The sequence below is a fragment of the Colletotrichum costaricense genome, assembly GCF_030867565.1.
Source record: "Colletotrichum costaricense strain IMI 309622 chromosome Unknown Scaffold_1.1, whole genome shotgun sequence".
Lineage (NCBI taxonomy): Eukaryota > Fungi > Ascomycota > Sordariomycetes > Glomerellales > Glomerellaceae > Colletotrichum > Colletotrichum costaricense.
In genome coordinates, this window is record NW_026848230.1 from 137745 (window position 1) to 159488 (window position 21744).

General features: G+C 52.1%; 7 protein-coding genes across 7 annotated transcripts; 4 read left to right on the forward strand and 3 right to left on the reverse strand.

Annotated features, from left to right (window-relative positions):
• Positions 1 to 257: 257 nt before the first annotated feature.
• On the reverse strand, positions 258 to 3232 carry CCOS01_00058 (C6 zinc finger domain-containing protein; the record flags this gene model as incomplete). Its single annotated transcript, XM_060448255.1, has 8 exons — positions 258 to 504; positions 566 to 1144; positions 1197 to 1358; positions 1413 to 2219; positions 2395 to 2469; positions 2566 to 2594; positions 2917 to 3105; positions 3185 to 3232. 8 exons carry the CDS (start codon positions 3230 to 3232, stop codon positions 258 to 260), a joined length of 2136 nt encoding a protein of 711 aa, XP_060319693.1.
• Positions 3233 to 3988: 756 nt separating this feature from the next.
• On the reverse strand, positions 3989 to 6143 carry CCOS01_00059 (MFS monosaccharide transporter; the record flags this gene model as incomplete). Its single annotated transcript, XM_060448256.1, has 10 exons — positions 3989 to 4147; positions 4206 to 4685; positions 4741 to 5056; positions 5127 to 5220; positions 5280 to 5349; positions 5412 to 5487; positions 5540 to 5710; positions 5775 to 5821; positions 5879 to 5919; positions 5975 to 6143. The coding sequence occupies 10 exons, from the start codon at positions 6141 to 6143 to the stop codon at positions 3989 to 3991; spliced, it is 1623 nt and encodes a 540-aa protein (XP_060319694.1).
• A 1028-nt stretch (positions 6144 to 7171) lies between these two features.
• CCOS01_00060 (glycosyl hydrolase family 2) lies at positions 7172 to 10422 on the forward strand (the record flags this gene model as incomplete). The annotated part of the gene is made up of 3 exons (XM_060448257.1): positions 7172 to 7751; positions 7811 to 9200; positions 9267 to 10422. The coding sequence occupies 3 exons, from the start codon at positions 7172 to 7174 to the stop codon at positions 10420 to 10422; spliced, it is 3126 nt and encodes a 1041-aa protein (XP_060319695.1).
• A 1207-nt stretch (positions 10423 to 11629) lies between these two features.
• Positions 11630 to 13753, forward strand: CCOS01_00061 (GMC oxidoreductase; the record flags this gene model as incomplete). Its single annotated transcript, XM_060448258.1, has 5 exons — positions 11630 to 11750; positions 11804 to 12147; positions 12210 to 12768; positions 12832 to 13539; positions 13602 to 13753. 5 exons carry the CDS (start codon positions 11630 to 11632, stop codon positions 13751 to 13753), a joined length of 1884 nt encoding a protein of 627 aa, XP_060319696.1.
• Positions 13754 to 14200: 447 nt separating this feature from the next.
• CCOS01_00062 (uncharacterized protein) lies at positions 14201 to 14943 on the forward strand (the record flags this gene model as incomplete). Its single annotated transcript, XM_060448259.1, has 2 exons — positions 14201 to 14424; positions 14484 to 14943. 2 exons carry the CDS (start codon positions 14201 to 14203, stop codon positions 14941 to 14943), a joined length of 684 nt encoding a protein of 227 aa, XP_060319697.1.
• A 283-nt stretch (positions 14944 to 15226) lies between these two features.
• Positions 15227 to 16804, reverse strand: CCOS01_00063 (mutanase; the record flags this gene model as incomplete). Its single annotated transcript, XM_060448260.1, has 2 exons — positions 15227 to 16606; positions 16661 to 16804. The coding sequence occupies 2 exons, from the start codon at positions 16802 to 16804 to the stop codon at positions 15227 to 15229; spliced, it is 1524 nt and encodes a 507-aa protein (XP_060319698.1).
• Positions 16805 to 19084: 2280 nt separating this feature from the next.
• On the forward strand, positions 19085 to 20587 carry CCOS01_00064 (mutanase; the record flags this gene model as incomplete). Its single annotated transcript, XM_060448261.1, has 5 exons — positions 19085 to 19180; positions 19243 to 19783; positions 19836 to 19967; positions 20024 to 20048; positions 20107 to 20587. The coding sequence occupies 5 exons, from the start codon at positions 19085 to 19087 to the stop codon at positions 20585 to 20587; spliced, it is 1275 nt and encodes a 424-aa protein (XP_060319699.1).
• Between the last annotated feature and the right edge of the window lie 1157 nt (positions 20588 to 21744).

Genomic DNA, 21744 nt, shown 5'->3' on the forward strand with positions numbered 1-21744 from the left:
AGTATCGATCGATTTGCATGGTTTGAGTCACTCGTTGGCATAGCTCAGGGGCGAGGATTTGCAGGGCCGGGGAACGTTGGCCGTATTTCAGGATTGAAAAGCGCAATGCCAAGCTTGGCAGACTACGATGAAGCATACTTGCATGATTTCTTTAGTTTTGTATTCTGCCCAATTTCCATACCCTACTCTGTATGTACCAGACAATGAATATTTACTTTGACATGACTTGCTTTGTTAAAAACCTCTCCTCACTTGAGCTATGGATGCCGCCTCATGGAATAGGAATCCCCAGCCCGATAGACCTCCTGAATGAAGCGGTCCACGTCGCTGATGATACGGATCGCCTGGTTGACGCTCGGAGACGTAGGCTCGCCCATAGTACTCTGCCAGCCTTGTAGTAGCTGCTTCAAGTGGTCGCCAGCTCCCAACACTTCCGGCCCGATCATGTCTTTTAAAGCCGGGATACGGCACGCTGCGAGCAGAACAAGCATTGCACCAGCCATACTGCAGCCCACACATTAGTCATGATATCTCAATGCAAAACAGTCACGAGTGACAAACTTACGAGAGGGAGCAGATCCACGTGTCGACCATGACTGTCTGCCCAAAGCCCCTCAGATTGAGGATATGGAGCAGGCAGGCATCCAGGCACGCCTTGCAGTTCTTCAGCGCATCTTGGCTGACCAGCAGCTCAGAGCTAGCTCCATTTCCACCAGCCATACCACTCAGCATCCACATCAGGTACGGTCGGTAAATCACACTCCTGCAGGTGAGATACCTCTGCCGCAGGAAACCGCCATGCTCCGTCGCGGTACCTTGGTTGTTTCCTAATTCGTTGAACCCGACACTGAATGCAAACGCCGGAGGAAGCACCTCTCGCCAGTCGTCGAGCTGGTGGTTCAGCTCCGCAACGACATAGGGGAAACGGGCGTGGTCGAGGGCAGCGCCAGTTCCGCGTGCGTAGAGGAGCTGATGGACGCGGTTGAGGAGGCGGCGCATGGAGATGCAGGCGAGGAAGTAGAGGGAAGATTGCTCCTCGACTTGAGAGTCTTTATGTGTGCTGTACTCTCCTGGGAGAGGCGTTGTAGACTCGATGCGGGCGACACCCGATTGTGGAAGCCCAGAGAGCTCCGCAAGATAGTCACTTGAGATTTGTTAGCTGCAGGCACGGCAACGTACTGGGTCACGGCTCGTACCTCTCAAGGATGTAACAAGACCAAAAGATCCTTCGGATTCGTTCTTGGTCCTCCGCGGACTCGGACTCTGGCGGGTAAGACAGAAGCAAAAGGCATTTTGCGGATGCTGCGTTGATATATTCCCACGCCTGCAAAGGCCGACGGAGGAAGGCAAAGTACATCCTGAAGTATCATGTTAGTGACTTTCTGTATTGAGAAACGATGCTCGATACTCACGCCGTGAAGAACAGGCAGTGGGTTGCAGTGCTTCCAACATTGGTGTGCACCACATGCAGCTTCTTCAAGACACTGTCAAAGTACATGTCACCCATGGCCCTCTTGGAAGCCCTCCGTTTACGATCCTCCTCGCTCAAGGAAGACGTGCTCGCCAGCCCCGTAGTCACTAGGCCAACACACCCCAGCGCCATTGTGAGCAGCGCAAGACAGACAAGAATGCTGTCTCCCTCAGGAATGCCATCGGCGATTAGGTTGCGGACCTGCTCAAGCTGGTTGCGAGACATGGTCGGATACCAAAAGTTGATGGTGTGCTCAAACGATTCGATGATCTCGTCAATGTCCTCCGCAGTTACGTAGGGGTACACGGGTGTTGCACGCGTCTTTACTGCCGGCCGTGACTGTTCGAGGTGGAAGATGGGAACATATCCATCCCTCATATTCGGAAAGGCGTCAAAATGAGGCCATTGTAGCACAGATTCTGTGGTACTCGTGTGCATAGAGTCGAGCACGGCATTCTCAAAGTTGTTCTGATACTGCGGCTCCGAGATGGGGGTCCGTTGTGGGTGATGGATCTCGTTCAGAGGCGACCCGGAAAAGGAACCCCGCGAGGCGGATCGGAGGGCCGGAGAGACCACGGATGGACGGTGGTCGGCATACGGCGCCGTCCCCTTGAACACACCATCGTGAGATGGGTTCGGTGAAAAGTGGAATGTAGAGGAGACGGGACTGACGATGGTGGCCTTCATCTCATGAAGGAACTTCTCCACCCGGAGTACACCCTCAAGGATGAGGTCGCTCTTCCCGCGCCTAATGACGTGATGGTCAGAACTTAGACTCACAGCAAGAAAGCAAGTTTTCCTCCTACTCTCCTCGCGCCCCCGAGCTTGCGGAAGTCGGTGTTTTGCGCCGGGGATCACGGCTCCGGGAGGCGTGAGGAGACGGACGAGTGTGGTTCTTTTGAGGGCCGGACTCCTTAACTTACGAATTAGCTTCGGACCCATAGGTGCATTCCTGATGCGACGCAGAGCAGGATGCGCATGGCGTGTTGCCATTGCATCTGTGCAGTGAGGTCTCGTTAATCTTGATGCTGTCCCGAGAGACTGGTTCGGTCTGGGCCTGGGTTGCTTGGCCGGCTTGTCTTGGTTCCACGTACCTGATCTTCCTTGCGCGGCATGTGTCGCACTGAAGTATGCGATGCGTTGTCAGCGATGAGCTTTTCGGGGTTTCGGCTGGGTACCCGGCCAGAACATGTGGGGAGAGAAGAGTTTAAGCTTAGAGAGATGACACTCGGAAATGAGAGAAGATCTTCGCGATGGCGGAACGAAAGCAGTTAAGCGTGCAGTGTTTTTGGTAGTCGCAGTGTTCGTGAAGAACTCTTTTGGCGGTTCAATGTGACAGTGAAATGATAGACACGAGTTGTCACTTTGTCCTACGCCAAAACGATACTTACGAAAGAGGTGAACTGTGTTGCTTGCAGGATTCTAAGAAAATGCAATTCACATACCGCATGACTTGTCCTCAACCTCTTCCTCGACGGCTCATTGATCGTGTCATTATCCAGTGACTCCATCGCAACTGCTGGGTGGCATGGCGTAGCAACAGCGTCCGTAACAGCAAGAAAGCCTGGTTCCGCAGTGAAGGGGATCCTCGATCCGAAGCGGACCGAGTCGGAGCAGAGTTTGGGGGCAGTGGACTGGAGAAAAAAAAGAATGGACGGCACAAGGGGGTCAAAGGAGGAATCCCAGCAGCAGGACATGCATATATGCACCCACGTGTAGTGCGGGGGAAGGGCGATGATGTGGAGAAGGGGGTGAGTTCATTAGGAAGAATTTGGAGAAACGTAGACGGGGGGCTTGGCTAGGAAGGGGAAAAGCTTGTGGGATCATGAGATGGTGGGATGCCGGGTAAAAATTGGACTCAGTCTAGGATCTCTATGGCTTCCCGTGGTTTCGCTCCGTGCAGCCCCGGCACGTCTATGAGGGGAGCCCACAAGGTCCCAGGCGGGGGAACATCAACATCGCTTGGGTCAAAGACGGACCTATGTCCCATCGTGGCATTCGTCTATTACGAGTTGGAGAGAAGCACATGTGACGATGTGACAGGTGACTCTCAACTCCTTCTAAGCTGTGCCGCTTTGCCAGTTTTCTGTAGGGATACAATAGGCGATTAAGCTTTTCCTTCATTCCTTCAGACGTGACCGCGGTACGAACACTTGAGTAAGACTGTTGGTTGGGTTCGCCTGATGTGGCTGTTCATAGAACATGGCGCCGTTAGCCCATTTTCTTAGTCCAAACGGTGCCGCCCCAATCATAGTGAAGGACGCTTTTTTGCACAAAGTACCATCAACAGACAGACGAATCGACTGTCTCCATGAACACTGGTTTTGATGTTGCACTTCGCACATAATGAAACATTCACATCGCAGATCATCTGAACGTTTATCAGAAACATATTGATTAGAGTCTTTAGACAGCGAGATAGACGGCAAATGCAGGTGAATCCTAGCTCTAGACCTGGTGTTCAGACCGGTATCGCCCCACAAATGCCGCTCAAGCCCGGCCCGGTACAGATATCTACTAGACATACGCCACCTTTTCGTCCTGGCCGACCTGCATAGTCTTCAGGACAGTCTCGGCCGAACGAGGCTCCAAGCTCTTCTTGACAGGGTTCGGGGCACTGAAGACCTCCTCCAACTCCTCAAGCGTACGATCCTTGGTCTCGGGCCAGAAGAAGTACTAGTAGTCAATTAGCGGAGTTCTGGCATATCCAGTTAGGGACCAGTGCGAAACTTACAATGATGACTGCTTCAAAGAGGTCCCAGAAGATGAAGACAATGTAGAAGTAGTACTTGATGTTGAGGAAAGCCGGTCCACTGGCGTACTGGATAACGGTGCTTCCGACAGCACTGGCAAAGTTACCGACTGCAGTACCCTTGGCGCGAGTGGAGGTGCTGAGGGTCTCGGCAATGTACATGCTCTGAAGAGGAGTCCAGCCGAAGCTGAAGACGATGCCGAAGATGTAGATGAAGGCGATGGTTGTGTTGGCAGCAGCAACGTTGTTAGCATCGTCTGTTGCCAATTTGGAAGTTCCCGTGATGATTGCGAAGCAGAACGAGCAGAAGATGATGGAGTAAATCAGGAGGGGTCGGCGACCGACAACATCCGTCATACGAGCTCCGACGAGAGATGCGAAGAAGCACAGAATCGGGTTGATCGCATTCAATGCCAAGACACGCTTCTCGTCTGTAATGCCGGCGTTCTTCAGTACAACGGTCTAGAATGATGTTAGTCATTTCCAAGTAATGGAAAGAGAGGGAGAACGGAATTACCAAGTAGTAAGAACTCAAGCTGTTACCACTGATCTGGCCAAAGAAGGCCATGCCCAACACGCAGATGAGGCGGCGACGGGCGGAGTGGGTGCTCCAGAGCTCACTGTAATCATACCAAGACTTATCCGATGCATCTGTGCTGATTTGAGATACCATCTCCTTCAGCTGGAGCTGGACAATAGGGTGATCGATAGAGCCCTCGCCATGGTACTTGGCAAGGACTTTCGCGGCTTCTTCGTGTTTGTCGTTCGCCATGAGCCATCGCGGAGATTCGGGGATGAAGAAGACGCCAACGCAAACGATACCAGAGGTAACCCTGCAAAGAAATGTGTTAGTGCCTGGAGAAGGATTACACGAAGAATTATTTTTTTGTTGAAGAGACTCACATCTGAAGCCAAATGGGCAGGCGCCAAGCACTGGTGCCCTCACCGCCATCGATGTAGGCGCACCCATAGATAACCCAAGAAGCTATGATGGAGCCTGTATGTAATAATTAGACCTGGAGTAAGAGAATGTGCAAGCGACCAAGATAGACATACCTATGTACCAAGTGCAGTTGTAGATACCAGTGATAGTTCCTCGCCATGCCGGGTGTGCCATCTCAGAGACCTCAACAGATGACATGTTAGTTGACATGCACGACTAAGACAGACGCGATCCATCAGACTTACATAGGTCGGAGCAGAAACGCAGCAGAAACTGACACCAAATCCGAGAACGAATCGTCCAGCAAGGAATTGGCCAGAGCTGAGAACCATTAGTAACCGGTATGCAACCATAGAAGTAAAGGATTTCGTACGTTTTGGTTGTAGCCTGAACACAGGTGCCGATGATGACAATGGCAGCCCCGATAAACATGCCCCATCGGCGACCGAGGAAGTCGTTTGCAGGTCCGGTGAAGAAGACGGCGGCGACACTTCCGATGTTGTACATGGCGAAGATGATTCCGGTGCTCTCGTCAACAGTTTCCCTGACGGATTCGCGTCAGTCTTGTCATCAAATGCTTGGTGAGTTTTGTTTTCTGGGTGACTTACTTGTGGAAGTAGTTCAAGTAGGACTTCAATCCGTTCAAACCTCCCATCTTTAAAGGTGCTTCGTTAGATGATGATGATGGTGCTCAGACTCTGGGTTTACTTACCAGGGAACCATCGTAACCGTTGAGAGCTCCATTGAGGTAAGCTGTCGGAATTGTTGTTAGTAGGCCAACACTAATAAGAAACACCAAGGTGCGAACCAATAAAGAGGACGGCGTAGAGTCGGAACATGTGCGGCGTCCAGGGCGAATAGGCGCCAGACTGCGTCTGATGGGCAATGTGGACGGCAGTGTCGATCTCGGCAGCAGCATCGTCACGGCGCTCTTCGGCGTGGCCCTCAACCGTGGGGTCTGTCTTCTCGTCGGACATGGTGGAGGATGGACTGCAGACAAGCAATACAGCTCGGGAGGAGTGGACCAAGAATTCTGGAACAGTGGAACGGTGGAGAGATGGAGGTCTTGGAAGCCTTGGGAGGGTATCATCGATGGAGACGAAAGAATGGAGAGGCGATAACACGGCCGTCTTAAATGTTCTGACTGCAGACTCTCAGGCTTCTCTGCAGCCCATCAGAAGACAAAATCTTCTCCCCGCATTCGGGCCATCATACCATCCAAACGAAGGTCCCAGGAGGCAGAAAATACGAAAGAACCTGGGGTGACATGACGGACCATCAGCCATGAGCCAACACCACGGGCGCGCTTGCAGTTTTCAGTCAACGTTAGCCGGGGTCTGGACAATGTCAATCCGGGGTAACAAACACACAACAACCTTTCGTCCATCCAAGAGATGGGGCCCATGGGGGGAGCAGACGAAAGGGTGGAAATGGCTGGCAGGGTTGCATCAACTTAGACCGGCTTGTATCCGGATGGGTGTGCGGGGCCGGCGCCGACTTCCCCGGACCCAATCAGAACCACACGGGGCTGGGGGAGACTATCCCTCTTGCGTCCTCGTGGTGCGGAGTTGCCAGGAGTTGCCGGGGCTCTTGTAGGACAAGAGTGAAGAGTCTCTCTGGCAAAAGAAGTCGAAGGAACGCCAGGATAGGATGGCCTCGGGGTCGTACTACACCGACACCACCTGACTCGGAGCTACCCCGAAACTGCTCCAGTCTTTCTGCCCCACGATCCCTCGTCATATGGCGGGACAAACTTGAGTGAGCTTCACGAGAGGGAACGGGTGCTCGCAGTCTGCAGATTATTTCTGGCGTTTCCCTCGGCCTTGCGTCCGACGTGTTACTTCGCGTGGAGAAAGTGAGGACGAATAAATAACGACTCAACCTTGGTGGCTGGCAAACTGATTGTACCCTCTTGCTTCTCTCTCTTCACATTCCTTCTCCCCTCTCTCCCTCCACCCCAAATCCGTGTCTCAGTCTATCGTTACCCCTCATCCAAACCGCCACGATGGCCTCTCAAAGTTTGTCTCTCCAGGCCGAGGAGGGAGTTCACGACTATGAGAACCCCTCCGTCTTCAGGCGCAATACCCTTCCTCCGCGCGCATACTTCATCCCAGAGACGTCCATCCTTCTCAATGGCGTTTGGGACTTCCACATGGCCGGCACTCCCGAGGAGGCGCCTTTGCCAGAAGACAAGGAGGACGAATGGGGCACCATCAACGTCCCTGGCCATTGGCAGCTTCAGGGGCACGGCTTTCCGTGGTATACCAACACACAATTCCCTATCCCAGTGAACCCACCATACGTTCCCAGCGAGAACCCCACGGGCACCTACAGACGAACATTCCACGTCCCTTCCACGTGGGATGAGAAGTCGCAATTGCGCCTCAGATTCGATGGCGTTGACTCCGGATACCACATCTGGGTCAATGGCACGCTCATTGGCTTCGCTCAGGGCTCGCGGAACGCGTCCGAGTTTGACGTCACAAGCATCCTCAAGAGGGATGGACCCAATGAGCTGTTTGTGAGAGTGTACCAGTGGTCCGATGCAACTTACATCGAAGACCAAGATCAATGGTGGCTTTCGGGTGAGTGGTCGCTTCGTTCGTCAACCTGCTTGAATAATCATCTAACGAGCTAATCACAGGTATCTTCCGCGATGTCACTCTCCTCGCCGTACCCGAGCAAACAAGAATCGAGGACTGGTTCCTCCGCACTGATCTCGACGAGAAGTACGAAGACGCGACTCTCCTGGCGACGGTCGACGTCAAGACCGCCGAGAAGAGCACCGTCAAGCTCACTCTCAGCGAGCTAGGCAAGAACGGCGGTGCCGTCATTGCGACCAAGGAGGCAGAGGTCACTGTCGACAACACCAAGGTTGACATCAGCATCCCCGTTACCAACCCAAAGAAGTGGACTGCCGAGACCCCTTACCTCTACCGGGTTGACATCACCCTGGGCTCCCATGCTGTCTACCAAAACATTGGTTTCCGCAAAGTTGAGCTCAAGAACGGTCTGATTTCCGTCAACGGTACCCCAATCCGCATCAGAGGTGTCAACAGACACGAACACCACAACAAGTTTGGCCGCGCCGTGCCCATCGAGTACGCCAAGCGCGACCTGCTCATCATGAAGAACCACAACATCAACTCTCTGCGATGCTCGCACTACCCGCCCGACCCCCGAGTCTTCCAGCTTGCGGACGAACTCGGCTTGTGGGTCATGGACGAGGCCGATCTCGAGTGCCACGGCTTCTACGATGCTGTTGCACGCCCTCAGGATGTCGACGAGGCGTCAGACTACGAGGCGCGCAAGGCCATTACCTTCCCCCTTGCTGGGAAGTACACCAGCGAGAACCCTGAGTGGCGTGAGGCCTACCTCGACCGCATGGTTCAGCTGGTTCAGCGCGACAAGAACCACACCAGTATCATCATGTGGTCGCTTGGTAACGAAGCCTTCTACGGTGAGAACCACAAAGCCATGTACGAGTACGCCAAGAACTTCGACTCTGGTCGCCCGGTCCACTACGAAGGCGATGTCAAGGCCGAGACTGCGGATATGTACTCTTACATGTACCCTCCCATCGACCGCCTCACCAAGCTGGTTGAGACTGAGGGTGTCAAGGAGGACGGCAGCTACGAGAAACCTGTTGTTCTCTGCGAGTACGGTCACGCCATGGGCAACGGTCCTGGTGGTCTCGATGACTACATTGAGGTCTTTGAAAAGTTCCCTCGTCTTCAGGGCGGCTACATCTGGGAGTGGGCGAACCACGGTATCTGGAAGGAGGATGCCGATGGCAAGGGCTACTATGCCTACGGAGGAGACTTTGGCGAGCGTCCCCACGACGGCACCTTTGTCATGGATGGTCTTCTTCACAGCACCCACGACCCTACTCCCGGTTTGATCGAGCTGAAGAAGGCCTACCAGCCCCTTCAGCTGTCAGTTGAGGGCAACCAGCTTGTCATCAAGAACAAGTACGACTTTGTTGGCGTTGACCACCTTTCCTCCACCTACAAGGTCGAGGAGCTCGGCGAGAAGTAAGTCATTCTGGAGGAAGCTCTACTGATCTAGAGAAGCATGATTACTGACAATTTGTAACACAGCTCCGCTCTCGTCGCTGCCGGAAATCTCGAAATCCCCAAGATCGCCGCCGGCGAGACCGTCAAGGTCGACCTGCCCTCGAGCCTCGCGAAGATCAAGTCCGACAAGGAGGTCTACATCACCGTGACCTTCAGTCTCAAGGACTCCACCAACTGGGCCGAGCCCTCGCACGAGATCGCTTGGATCCAGCACAAGCTGTCCGGTGTTGCGGCAGCCTCCAAGCTGCTTAACAGCACACTCACCTCCAAGTTGCAGGTTCAAAAGTCTCGTGCCAAGGCCACCGTCTCAGGCTCCGACTTTGCCATTACCTTTGATACCGCCCGCGGATATATCACATCTTGGACGGCTGCTGGAGTGCCTCTTCTCGTGAAAGACGAAGCCACTGGCGCGGCCATTATCCCCAACTTCTGGCGCGCCCCTACCGACAACGACAACCCCAATGATGCCCCCTACTGGGTTCGTTTCGGTGTTGATGCTTTTGACAGTTTCCTTCGATCATTCAAGATCAATGAGTCGAGCGATAAGGTTGAGGTCATCACAACCACCTACCTCTCCCCTCGCGTCCTCGACTGGGGCTGGGAGACCACCACTACTTACACCATTGATGCCACCGGTCGCCTCACCGTCGCCGTTGACCTGAAGCCCCGCGGCATCAAACCCACTCACATCCCCCGCGTGGGCCTGAACCTGCGCCTGCACAAGTCTCTCAACAACGTCAAGTACCTCGCGCTCGGCCCCGGCGAGTCCTACCCAGATAAGAAGTCCAGTCAACACCTCGGCGTCTTCAGTGCCACCGTGCCGGAGTTGCACCAGCACTACGAGGTACCCCAAGAAGGCGGCAACCATCTGGAAACCCGCTACGTCAAGCTCACCGAGGACCACGGCCGCGGCCTTCGCGCAACGCCGGCTGACGCTGCTGTCTGGTCTGAGGAGGAGTGGCGCCAGTTCAGCTTCCAGGTCAGTCGCTACACTTCCGAGACGGTGCACAAGGCCGCGCACCCGTGCGATCTCGTTGAGGAGGATGCGACGCTTCTGCGTCTCGATGCCCGTGTTGCTGGTGTTGGTACTGCCGCTTGTGGTCCTAATGTCAGGGAGGACTTGAAGGTGCATGTCGGAGAGTTCAAGTTTGGATTCGTTTTGGAAAGAGTTGGATTTTAATGACTTTGGGTTACGACGAAATGGTTACACTGGTGTCCTGAGACTTGGACACATGTCACGGACAGCTAGAGCTAGAATTGGAATGAATGATTATGACTTTAACAGCCTCTTGCAAAGCTTCTCAAAATCGTAAAATGCTACCAATTTTGAAAACGCAACACACCTGTCTCTCAGATTGATCGAGCGCGCTCCGAGGGTCCTGGTGGGGGTGGGCCTCGTGCTGGTGGCATGCCTGGGCGGTACAATAGAAACTTTTGGCCCACCACAACCACAACCGGCCGGTTGGCCCAATGGCAAGGCGTCTGACTACGACTAAGCGGTTCCCCGACTTAGCATGTTATCAGGAGATTCTGGGTTCGACCCCCAGGCTGGTCAGTCTTTTGGCCTCCCTCGGTTTCCCTCAATTTTTGTTTCTTCAAGTCAAGTTGGGTAGGAATTACGATTTTTGCTTGTCTTTGGCGCCACTCGGTAAGTTTTCATTAGAAACCACTGCTTTTCAGCCAGGAAACGATCTAGACTTGTGGTCGAGTTCAATAAGCGCCTATGTCATGTTCTCTTGAGGTTCTTCCTTATTTGCACTTGTCACCCCGTTGGTTTCATGCAGAGGTCATCTAAGGGCTAGTCTCTATCGTGAAGTAAGATGGCGCAATCAACAGAAGCTGAAGACCAAAGTTCTGAGCTCGCCTGCTGTTCGTCAGCTCGGACTCAAGTCTTTAGTTATTCGACTGAACAGCGGGGATGTTACGACGCTGACCGGCGATCGACATTACTGCAGGTGGCATTCGACTTACATTCCTGGACTTAGTATACCATTAGTAAACTCTTTTAATGAATCCAAGCAGTAAACCTGGTAGTATGCACCTGAAGACTACGCCAAGTAAGCTAGGAACCTTTTCTACAACGTCGGATGCATCCCCCGCCTCTGCGATACGACACTACTGGGCCGTTCCGCCTGGGCCGCGCTGAGCGTACTCCAGACCCGGAAGTTATTGGAAATCGGTTGGAAGTGCTTAAGTAGACCTTTCAAAACATACTTCGTAATGGAAGCAGCCGACACCGGAATGTCTTTCAGGTAGCCAAGCACTATTTTCTTATCTTTAAGCTACCGTCCAGCTAGACAAACTTCGTCAACTCTTCATTCCCTTTGACAACAATTTACAGCGCTAATACTTGTTTCACTTACTTCACCTGTTGCACACATTCAATCATGAGACTGAAAGCCCTGGAGATGGCTTCTGTAGCCGCAATAGCGCTGGCGACTGGGTCTGAAGGTTTGTATACTGAACTTCCAACTAATCTCACAGAGGTCGACGTCATCATCGCTGGAGGTGAGTCTATTTTAAACAATCCTCCAGTGGCCAAATTCTCATTTCGCACGTAGGAGGCACTGCGGGCAGCATCGTTGCCTCACGACTCGCTGAAGCAGACCCCTCCCTATCGATTCTTGTTATCGAGCAGGGAAAAGACAGCTTTAATGTCACAAACGTCATCTACCCGGCCTTATTCGAGCGGAATACCCTGCCCAATTCGGATACTGCTCTGTTCTGGAAGGCCAAGAAGTCATCCCAGCTGGCGGACCGTGAGCCGGTTGTTGAGACAGGCGGCATTCTCGGGGGTGGATCAGCTATCAACTGGATGGTGTACACCCGTGGGCAATGGGACGATTATAACTCCTGGAACACGACAGGATGGTCAGCAGAAGAATTGCTGCCACTTCTGCGGAAGGTTTTTGCTCCTCCATCTTCTCATTGCTTTAAACTATTCATGATAGCTAATGCATATTCAAGATCGAAACGTATCACGGCGCAACTAACAATCAATCAACTCACGGCTATGATGGACCAATCCATGTATCAAAGGGAACACACCAAGCGCCTCGAGCTGAAAGAGGTTGGATTGATGGGGCCGTAGAAGCAGGTTGGTCAGAGGTAGAAGACCTTCAAAGTCTGCACTCCAACAATGGCTCCGGGCCCTGGTATCGATATGTCTCGCCTACCGACGGCCGCCGCCAAGATGTCGCACATCGTTACTTGCATCCACTTCTGCAAAGTGGCGACTATCCTAATCTGAGTGTGCTAGTAGAAACCCAGGTTCTCCGTGTTCTGTTTGAGGGAGAAGAGAACCGCGCCACTGGGGTGGAAATCCGACCCAACCCTGCATTCGCGAAGGATGCCGGAGACAATAGCACGACTAGAGTCAAGGCGAGAAAGCTAGTGGTTGCTTCCTCGGGGTCTTTTGGAACTCCATTGCTTCTCGAAAGATCCGGAGTCGGTGATCCTGCAGTGCTGGAAAAGGCGGGATTACCGATTATCGAAAGTCTCGATGGAGTGGGCAATGACTTCCAAGGTAACTCTGATCTCACTCTTTGGGTGATTGCTGGCGTTTCAACGGCTTCCTAATATCTCATAGATCATCACTTTGTTGGGTACGTCTACCGCACAAACCTCAACCGGAACGAGACCATCAACGGTATAGCCCGAAATGATAGAGGACGAGACGTGGATGCGATGATTGCCGCCGACGACAAGCAACTTGGATGGAACGGTCACGATGCCTCCAGCAAGTTTAGACCATCCCCTGCTGATATTGCAGCTTTGGGGCCAGAATTCCAAGCTGCTTGGGACAGGGACTTCAAAGACTCGCCCAACCGTCCTCTCATGATCCTGGGACTCTTTAATGCCTACTTTGGCGACCCTGCCACTCTTCCCGATGATGCCGAGTATGTTACCACAGCACCCTGGGTAACATACCCATACGCGAGGGGCCACATTCATGCTACTGGGCCGAGTATAGATGATGAGTACGACTTCACCACTGGGTGGCTACTTGACGAGAATGACATCGACCTGAGGAGCCACATCTGGGGGTACAAGACACAACGAGCCATCGCCCGTCGAATGGAAATCTTTCGAGGCGAGCTCGCACTGGGGCACCCTAAGTTCGCCAACACATCGAGCGCCGCTGTCATCGAGGTGGCCGAAGGACCGGTCACTGATTCGATTGAGTACTCTATCGAAGACGATGCTGCAATCATCCAGTACGTTCGTGAAAACATCGGGACATCAAGACATCCTCTTGGTACCTGCAAGATGGCGCCCCGGGAGAATCGAGGGGTTGGTAAGTAGCACAGCCCTGCTTAGCTTTGAGGTTGAGCCTTATACTGACATCAGATGTCACAGTCGACCCCCACCTGAACGTCTACGGCGTGTCCGGGTTGAAGGTTGCGGATCTCAGCGTGCCATCTCAGCAAGTCGCTGCTAACACTTACAATGCTGCACTGCTGGTGGGGGAGAAGGCTGCAGAGATCATCATCACAGAGTTAGGACTCTGATACGTTTACGTAACGTTGAAGCACATTTAGCAATGACATCTTGAATGAAGTGCGTGAGAACAGGCTGACAGGAAGCGTAATCGCGTGATGTGATTGAAGATGAGAAGTTACACCGTTAAGCTCAGAAGCCGTAAGACGACTATTCACCCTTCAACTGATAGTCATCTTGAAAACATAGAATTATATGACAATAAGCGCTTACTCACATTAAGTGTGCAAAACTTCAGGCATCAATTGAAACGTCAATATGTCCGAGTGAGATACAGCAATCGCTGCCTACACCCCGCGTAAGCAGTTACGAGTCGAGCTCAGGCATCCATTATGCGCTTCTAGTTCAAAAGAGCTGAAATGCTGTGGTTTAATCTGAACCCAACACCCTCGATATCTTCAATCGCATCTCGTCTTCCATATATCAACTAAATACACTTCCTCCACTGGTCTTTCGCAATGATCGTCACCGAGTTTGGTGCCGCGGGCGTCAAGCCCGGCCTCAACATCATGGATGAGTCCACACTAGAGGGCCAGACATACATGAGCGTCTATCGCAAGATTATCGTGGCACCTGGCGCTCCCTATCGATTGTATCTGGCAGTCGAACTTGAAGATTCATCCATGTCCTGGGGCTTCTTCGATTGGGACTCAATTGAGCACCACGAGAAGTTTGCCAAAGAGTAAGTCAAGCCATTAACCACATACCATTTTCCCAAAAGTCATTTCTGATGAGTAAAAGATATGGTGCAGAGCTGTGCAAAGACTTGCACAAAGTTCTGACATACGGAGAATTCTGCAAGCACATCAACGCCACGTCAAGCCTCCCAGATGCGCTGAAGTCCGTCGTGACTGATGTTTTCATCATCTACTTTCCTTCAGACATCACCCCTGAAGCGAAAAACGTGGCGACTACACGGTTGCAGGAGATTATTAAGGAAGGTTTCGGACAAGTGCCTGAGGTGACCGCCACCAGCTATGGTTGGGGAGTTCAGGACAATTTTCCCGTGAAGGGAGGAGACCCCAATCAGACAGGGTCCATCTTGGCAGCTTTCGTCGGCTGGTCCAATCTTGAGGCAAACGATACCTTTCACCATTCAGACACCTATGAGGAGATTGAAAGAAAGCTTGAAGATATGGAAGGGTTGATCAAATTGAGACCTTTCCGCCTCAGATGCACTGTGCTTGAGAAAGAGGCTTAGTAAATTTGGCAAGGAAATTGGGAGGCAACAAGTGATTGAGAAATGAGCAGCTGCAAGGGAACTACACAGTCACTACAGATTATGCATTGTTTGAATCTCTCCAAATTCTATCACACGGTCATTTACATACATTCAGTATAACAAAACTCAGCTGAAAGCAATCAGTGACGCAATTCATCCCCAGCTATGTGCTGCATGAGTAAATACGTAAGGCAATCTGACCTCCATGCTATCCCATATGCCTTCATTCCATTGCCTCCCAGAGTAAGTACGCGAAGACACCTTAGACCGTGGGTGTGGCCATTGCAGGAGCTACCATATCAGCAAGTGGAACCGCTGTTCTTTTCATCCCATTCGGCCCGCACGTGCTGACCTTCAAACCAGCATAGATGGAAGAATAAGCCGCTGGGAGAAGGTTGTCTGCGCTTCCTGCTTTGAGAGTTCCGACGTAAGGGTTAAAGTTGTAAATACCACAAGGGCAGTGGTCCAGAATCTGCATGCCAGCAGTACCAGAGAGAATGGAAGATCCTCCTCGAGCCATATTGAAGGCGACAGTTCCCGGCTTCATATCAACAGAGAAATTGGCAGCACCAGCAGGGGCTTGGAAAGTCTGACTTTTGCCGGCAACATTGACAGTCAAAGATGCGGCCTCTTTCAATAGCGTCACGATGTAAACCTTGTCCTCCATAGTTTGCCATCCATCTGGCCTGCCCTTGAAGTAATTGCCAGAAGAGTTGTTGGCATCGCTCATTGTAGTGTCAGTCGCGTCGCAGTTGATCCCTCGGAGAGTCGGGCGGAACCAGTAGACAACCTTTTCCTCGGTGATGTAGGTCTTGGGATCACTAGCGCCGGCTTTAAACGCCTTGATGAACGGCTGTGCCATGTCGAGCCATCCGTTGTGGGGGAATCCGTAGACCCATTTGGAGTTCCCGTCATCACCGTGCGGGCTGTCAAGACGTCCGACGTAATGACTTTCACCGTAGTCATTCCAAGTCACAATCTCAAGGAAGCGCGGCTTAAGCAACAGAATCTGTTGCCACCGATCGTACCAGAGGGTATCAGAGGGAAAGACCCAATTCTTGGAATAGGGGACCTCGGGGCCAAAGTGGGTGAAGAACCACGGTGATACTGGTGCAATGTATGGCTTGCCTTTGAGTGCCGTTGTGTACGCCGCGTCGCCCTGTTGGACCGAGACGTTGCCTCGACCGTCGGGAGCCTTGTTGAGTCCGTTGTTAGGCCAGCCGAGCCAGTTGAGAGCACCGTCAATAACGCTGAAGTCTGTGCCAAATTCTGGATGGAAATTGGGTGCCCAGAAGACGGGAACGCCAGCAGCACTGCGCATAGCACCGACATCCAGGCCATCTCCCGCAAACGAAGATGCAAACGCCTTGCCGTCAACGATGAGCTGAGCGGGACGAGAGGCGTACTTGGCGATCATCTGGCCGACGCGAGTTGCCTCACTAGTCTGGTACCAGTTGAAATCGAACGAGATGAAGACCTTCATGCCATTGTTGGCAGCGGACTGGTAAGCCAAGTCGAGCTGGGCCTCTGTGTAAGGGTCAACGCCAATATTGAGAGCAAAGGCGTCGATGCCAGCCGCCTTGGCGTTCTGCATATCAGCATCGTACTCGCTGGGCGAGCTACGTGCACCGACGATGCCAATCTTTTAAAGTGTTAGCTGGGAACTGCAGAGATGGAAGGACTGAGTCAAACTCACCATGAAGTGACAGAAGACAAGCTTCTCACCACTATCTTGGCGAAGGCTGAGGGTGTCGCCATGTGTGGATGGAACCGTCAGGCAGGTGGCCAAAGTCAACATGGCCGTAGCCAGAAAGGCCTTGAAAAGACGAGTGGAAATCATTCTGGATCGCTGTGATGGCCTCAATCCGAGCCTGCTAGTTAGTTACACAGAAGAGAAATGAAAAAATCGAGGAACTTCCCTTTATAAGCCCGGATTACTTGGCGCCTTCCGAAGCGCTCTGTCTCTCGCTTTGGCTCTTTCTCCGTCCGTTCTCCCGTTTCCCCTGCTCATTCCCGTCCGCTGACAAGCGTGGCAGGCCGCACTGGCATCCCGCATGATTCTAGGGTCAATGTCATGGACCTCTGCATATCGATTCTGTGCCCGAGATGCTTCGCAGATCTGTTACCTCACTCAAAAGAGAAGGTCCGAATCGTATGTCTGTCATAAGCCTGATGATGCCACCGACAACCCTCTTATTCCGGTTAATTGCTCATGGGATGCCGGCAGTTTGCATGATCAGGCACAAAGCCTTCCTGCGGTCAACTGCAGCAAAAATACCAGTGACATTAAGAATCTTATGTCACGTTGCAGCCATGCCTTGCTCTGGCACATGTAGTCTCTAATTACATACTTGTTCACGGAGAAAAGGGTTGAAGTGAGGATAAATCTCCGTTTGACGAACTTCGAGAGAACAAACAGAAGGGTTTGCTCTTTTCATACATCATTCCGCACAAGCGACAAATCATGGGCAACCACATATGTCACAGGGCCCTAGATCACAGTCCCTAGAATCTTTGAAGTCATGCTTATTATCTCCTCTGGCCGCTGAATGGGCAGTTGAGAATCCATGTCATTCGGCCCGCGCTGACTGCTGGTCTCCGAATACAACCCTCCCAACAACCCGACTGGCGTCTCCTTGGCCAAAGTCATTTATCTGGGGTGCATATGGAAAAGGTGGAAACTTGTGTCCAGACCGTGCCAGATGTCAGTAAGCACCACATGACGGAATGTCTCGTCGGCTTGCCACATGGTTGGTGTCAACATCCGGCAGTGCGGAGTAGTCGAGACAAATCACAAGCACAAAACATGAACGACCCTCCAATCAACATCAAAATCAGACCCTACTGCGGTAGTTGACCTCCCTGCAGGTGGTATTATTCCGACGCCAAATACTCCCAAGATGGGATGATTGTAACGGAAAAAATTGGGGGGTTCCTTAAACCGACTTCAACTCTGCGCGCCGTCGGGTTGGAATCACAGAAGAGAAAACAAAGAGTATCATATGAAAGAGATGCAGAATTTTCATGCTTATACAGTATTAGAGTTGGCCAAGATCTAGGACCGCGTATAGCATAAAATTGTGACGAAATCCCGTCATCATCTGCAAGACTATGCCCGGTCATCATAGAAAATACCACTGACTTGCAGTAAAACGTAAGCACATAACATGCAAACAGTGAGTCGGTCAGGAATGCCCACTCCTCGACAAATCATTTTGTGGTTTAGACCTTTGGTAGAAATGGTGCCCTTGAGATGTAACCCTCTTTTGCTGCAATCTTGTGACAACGATCAGGCCGCTCAAAATACCGCAGAGAACCCGCCACAAGCTCCACGGTCTTTTCCAATATTCCCTGTCCTGAAAAAAAAGTTCATGGCATCTGTTAGAGCATGATGGATGTCGAGGACGAGGACCTTCTCCTTTGGGAAGTTTGAATGCGCAATTACTGGCACATCATCTTTCTACCCAATCGTGAGGTTGATTTTGACCCCCTTTGACCTCGTGAGGTTTCACGGCTCCCATCAAGCAGAGCAATTGACAGACTTCGGCCCTTTTTTTGCTTTGAGAAGGTCGTTCCATGGGTTACTGTCCAACATGCGGTTACGGTGAAGCTTTCATGAGAGTAAGGATGTCAGGCGTCAGGCGCGCATCTCTATTGGAGGCATCCCGCCAACAAGATCTTCATTTCATTCAATTATTCCCCCAATGATGGAAATGCCGCTGATGATTCTCGCAGTGTCTGATGATGTTAAACTTTCGGCCCTTCAGAATCTGGTTACATTTTGTACTTGTGATTGATGCAGTCCGCGCCGTGACCGCCCCGGACTTCCGTCCCATCTGCAGGTGGTAGGACTCAGAGGCTGTACCATCACACTTTATTCGTCATGTCACGTTGTCTCAACTTCAACGACGGTTGATAAAGTTGTTGAGGCTTTTGTTGTGAGTCTGCAGAGTCACATTTCGAGTCTTATTACTCGATCAGACAGTAGAACGACAAACGTTGGTTATATATCGTTGATCTAGACGTGCAGTCCTGGAGGAGATTAGATTGAAGGAAGTTCAAATCGGAAGACCCCTTGGAATTCATTGAATAATCCAGAATCGTTCGACAGGCTTTCGAAATGGCGCCGGTATCTCAGATATGCCTCTCTCTGCTGGCGTGGATGCTTTTGCCGGTATTGGGTCAAACGGCGAAGCCCGTCTATGCGCACTTCATGGTGAGAACACCACCTACTAAGTTGACGGGCCCGCTAATAAATCTCTTTACCTCGATTCAAAGCTCGGTATCGTCGAAAACTACACCATATCAGACTGGCACGTCGACATGACCCAAGCCAAAGAAATTGGCATCGACGGGTTCGCCCTAAACTGCGCCCCAGCCCGCATCGACAGCTACACCCCCAAACAACTCGCAAACGCCTACCAGGCAGCCCAAGACCTCAACTTCACCGTCTTCATCTCCTTTGACTTTGCGTACTGGTCCACGGCCGACACCGCAGAAATCACCTCCATCGTTGGTAACTACAGCGCGCACCCGGGCCAGGCGCGGTACGACGGTGGATCCATCGTGAGCACCTTTGTCGGCGACAACATGAACTGGACCGCGGTGAAGAATGGCATGCCACCCGGACAGAAAGTTACTGCTCTCCCTATGATCCAAGATCCAGCATGGCTTTCTGTTGCGAATACGGGGCTCGATGGCGCGTTTTCGTGGTATGCGTGGCCGACGGATGGGGGTAATAGTATCATTCCCGGTCCGATGACGACTATTTGGGACGACCGGTATCTAGCAAATTTGGGGAGTCGTCCGTACATGGCTCGTAAGGAGGCTCTCTCTACCAAGTACAAACAGTATGCTGACACACTGCAAAGCCGTTTCGCCCTGGTTCTCAACTCACTTCAACACCAAGAATTGGGTCTTCATCACGGAAGAGCAGCCCACCATCCGCTGGGAGCAAATGCTTGCTATGAAGCCTGCACTCATTGAAATCATCAGTTGGAATGGTGAGTCTCATTACATGCATGCCTTGTCGTCGAAACATGACTGAAGATTTTGATAGACTTTGGTGAAAGTCACTACATCTCGTAAGTGAACCCAAGATAAATCAAATGACGCACAGAATTAGGAGCTGATATCTTCAAGCGGCTCACAACCAAATCACTCCGACGACGGCTCCTCCGCCTGGGCAACCGGCTTCCCCCACGACGCCTGGCGCACCCTTATGAAGCCCTACGTAGCAGCCTACAAATCCGGAGCCGACAAGCCCACCGTTGTCAATGACGAGCTGGTCTACTGGTACCGCCCAACGCCCAAGAACACGGTATGCACAAACGACACCCTCGGCGCCCCCAACGGGGTCCAGTACCTCGCCGACGTGGTCTTCGTGGCCACGATGCTTACGGAGCCCGCCACGCTCACCGTCACCAGCGGCAGCCAGGCGCCGGTCACGGTGCCCGTTGGCGCGGGGATTCAGACCACTAACTTCACCATGGGCATCGGTGCCCAGAAGTTCTCAGTAGCCCGGAACGGAGTTCCGATTCTCGGGGGCATGAGCAGCAAGGAGATCAGCGGTGCTTGTCAGAAGTATAACTTCAACGCCTTTGTGGGCTCTCTCAAAGCCTAAGCTGACTGTGGCGTTCTCGATCTGTCTGGAGAGTAACGTGATTCAGTTGAAGCAATGTTGTGTCTTTTCGGGTTATTAGGAACGAACTGTAATTGCAACTCTTTGTCTAATCTTGCAGCCGTATTTCAGGTAATCATTGAAGGAGTACATGTGTCAAGGAATCGTGGGTAAGGGCTCTGCTTTCTGTAAGCACTGAGTTGTTGTTGGGACGGCCTGTTGGCTGAGTCATTACGTGTGATCTATGCAGCTAGGTCGACGGAAGCTTATCTCAAAGAACATTCACCTCCATTTCACGTGTCTCTGTCGAACTCTAGAGGATAAAGTCCATATCAAGTATTCCCACGTTCCGTTTACTGTACAGTACCACCGTCGCCGTGCCTCCTCCAAGGGTCATACGTTCGCCGACCACGCTGTCAATCTTCTCTGATGCCACGAGGCTAGCGTTGATGTCTGCCCACTTTAATTAAGGCTCTTGTGCTCGTTTCTATTCTTCTCATCTCATCAAGACGATATCCCTTGGCCATATGCATAAGAATCTGATAGTCTGGATTCTGGAATACTTCGCCTGGGGTAGACGAAAGCTGTTTGATCCACCGAATCCGATATCCGCCCGTCAACAGACGAGAATAGAGCCCCGGATTCTGAAGAAGCTTTCTTTGTTCCGAGATTCAGATAGGATAATCAGACGATTGAGGAGCCTTCCGTATCTGGTGGCAGACAGGACAACGGATAAAATAAAGAGATCGCAATGCTCAAAAGGTCTTTTGGACGAAGGTTTAGGAAACCTCCGCGTGCCTTGCCCCACCAGAAGCTCAGAAAAGAGAATGAGAAGGCACGGTGCCGCGGAATAGCCCTTCAATCGCCTGGTCCGTCCGGGACATCAATGCTCTTCCCCGGATCCCGTGCACCAATCTTGGCTCGACTACTAATCTCAGCCTCGCAGAAACCCTCAGGACACCGGTCTCAAATTGCTTCCCGTCGCCGTATTCGCAATCCTCGGATGCTAATCCCTTCATGGGATACTGCATTGCTGAGTTTAAGGTCGCAAATACCCCTGGACTCTGCCGCGCGCTGGGTTCACCAGATGATGTTTGGCCTGCGAGGAGGGAACACGTTTGACGGCACGCAGCGTCCCGGCAGGCTTCGGAACCATGTTT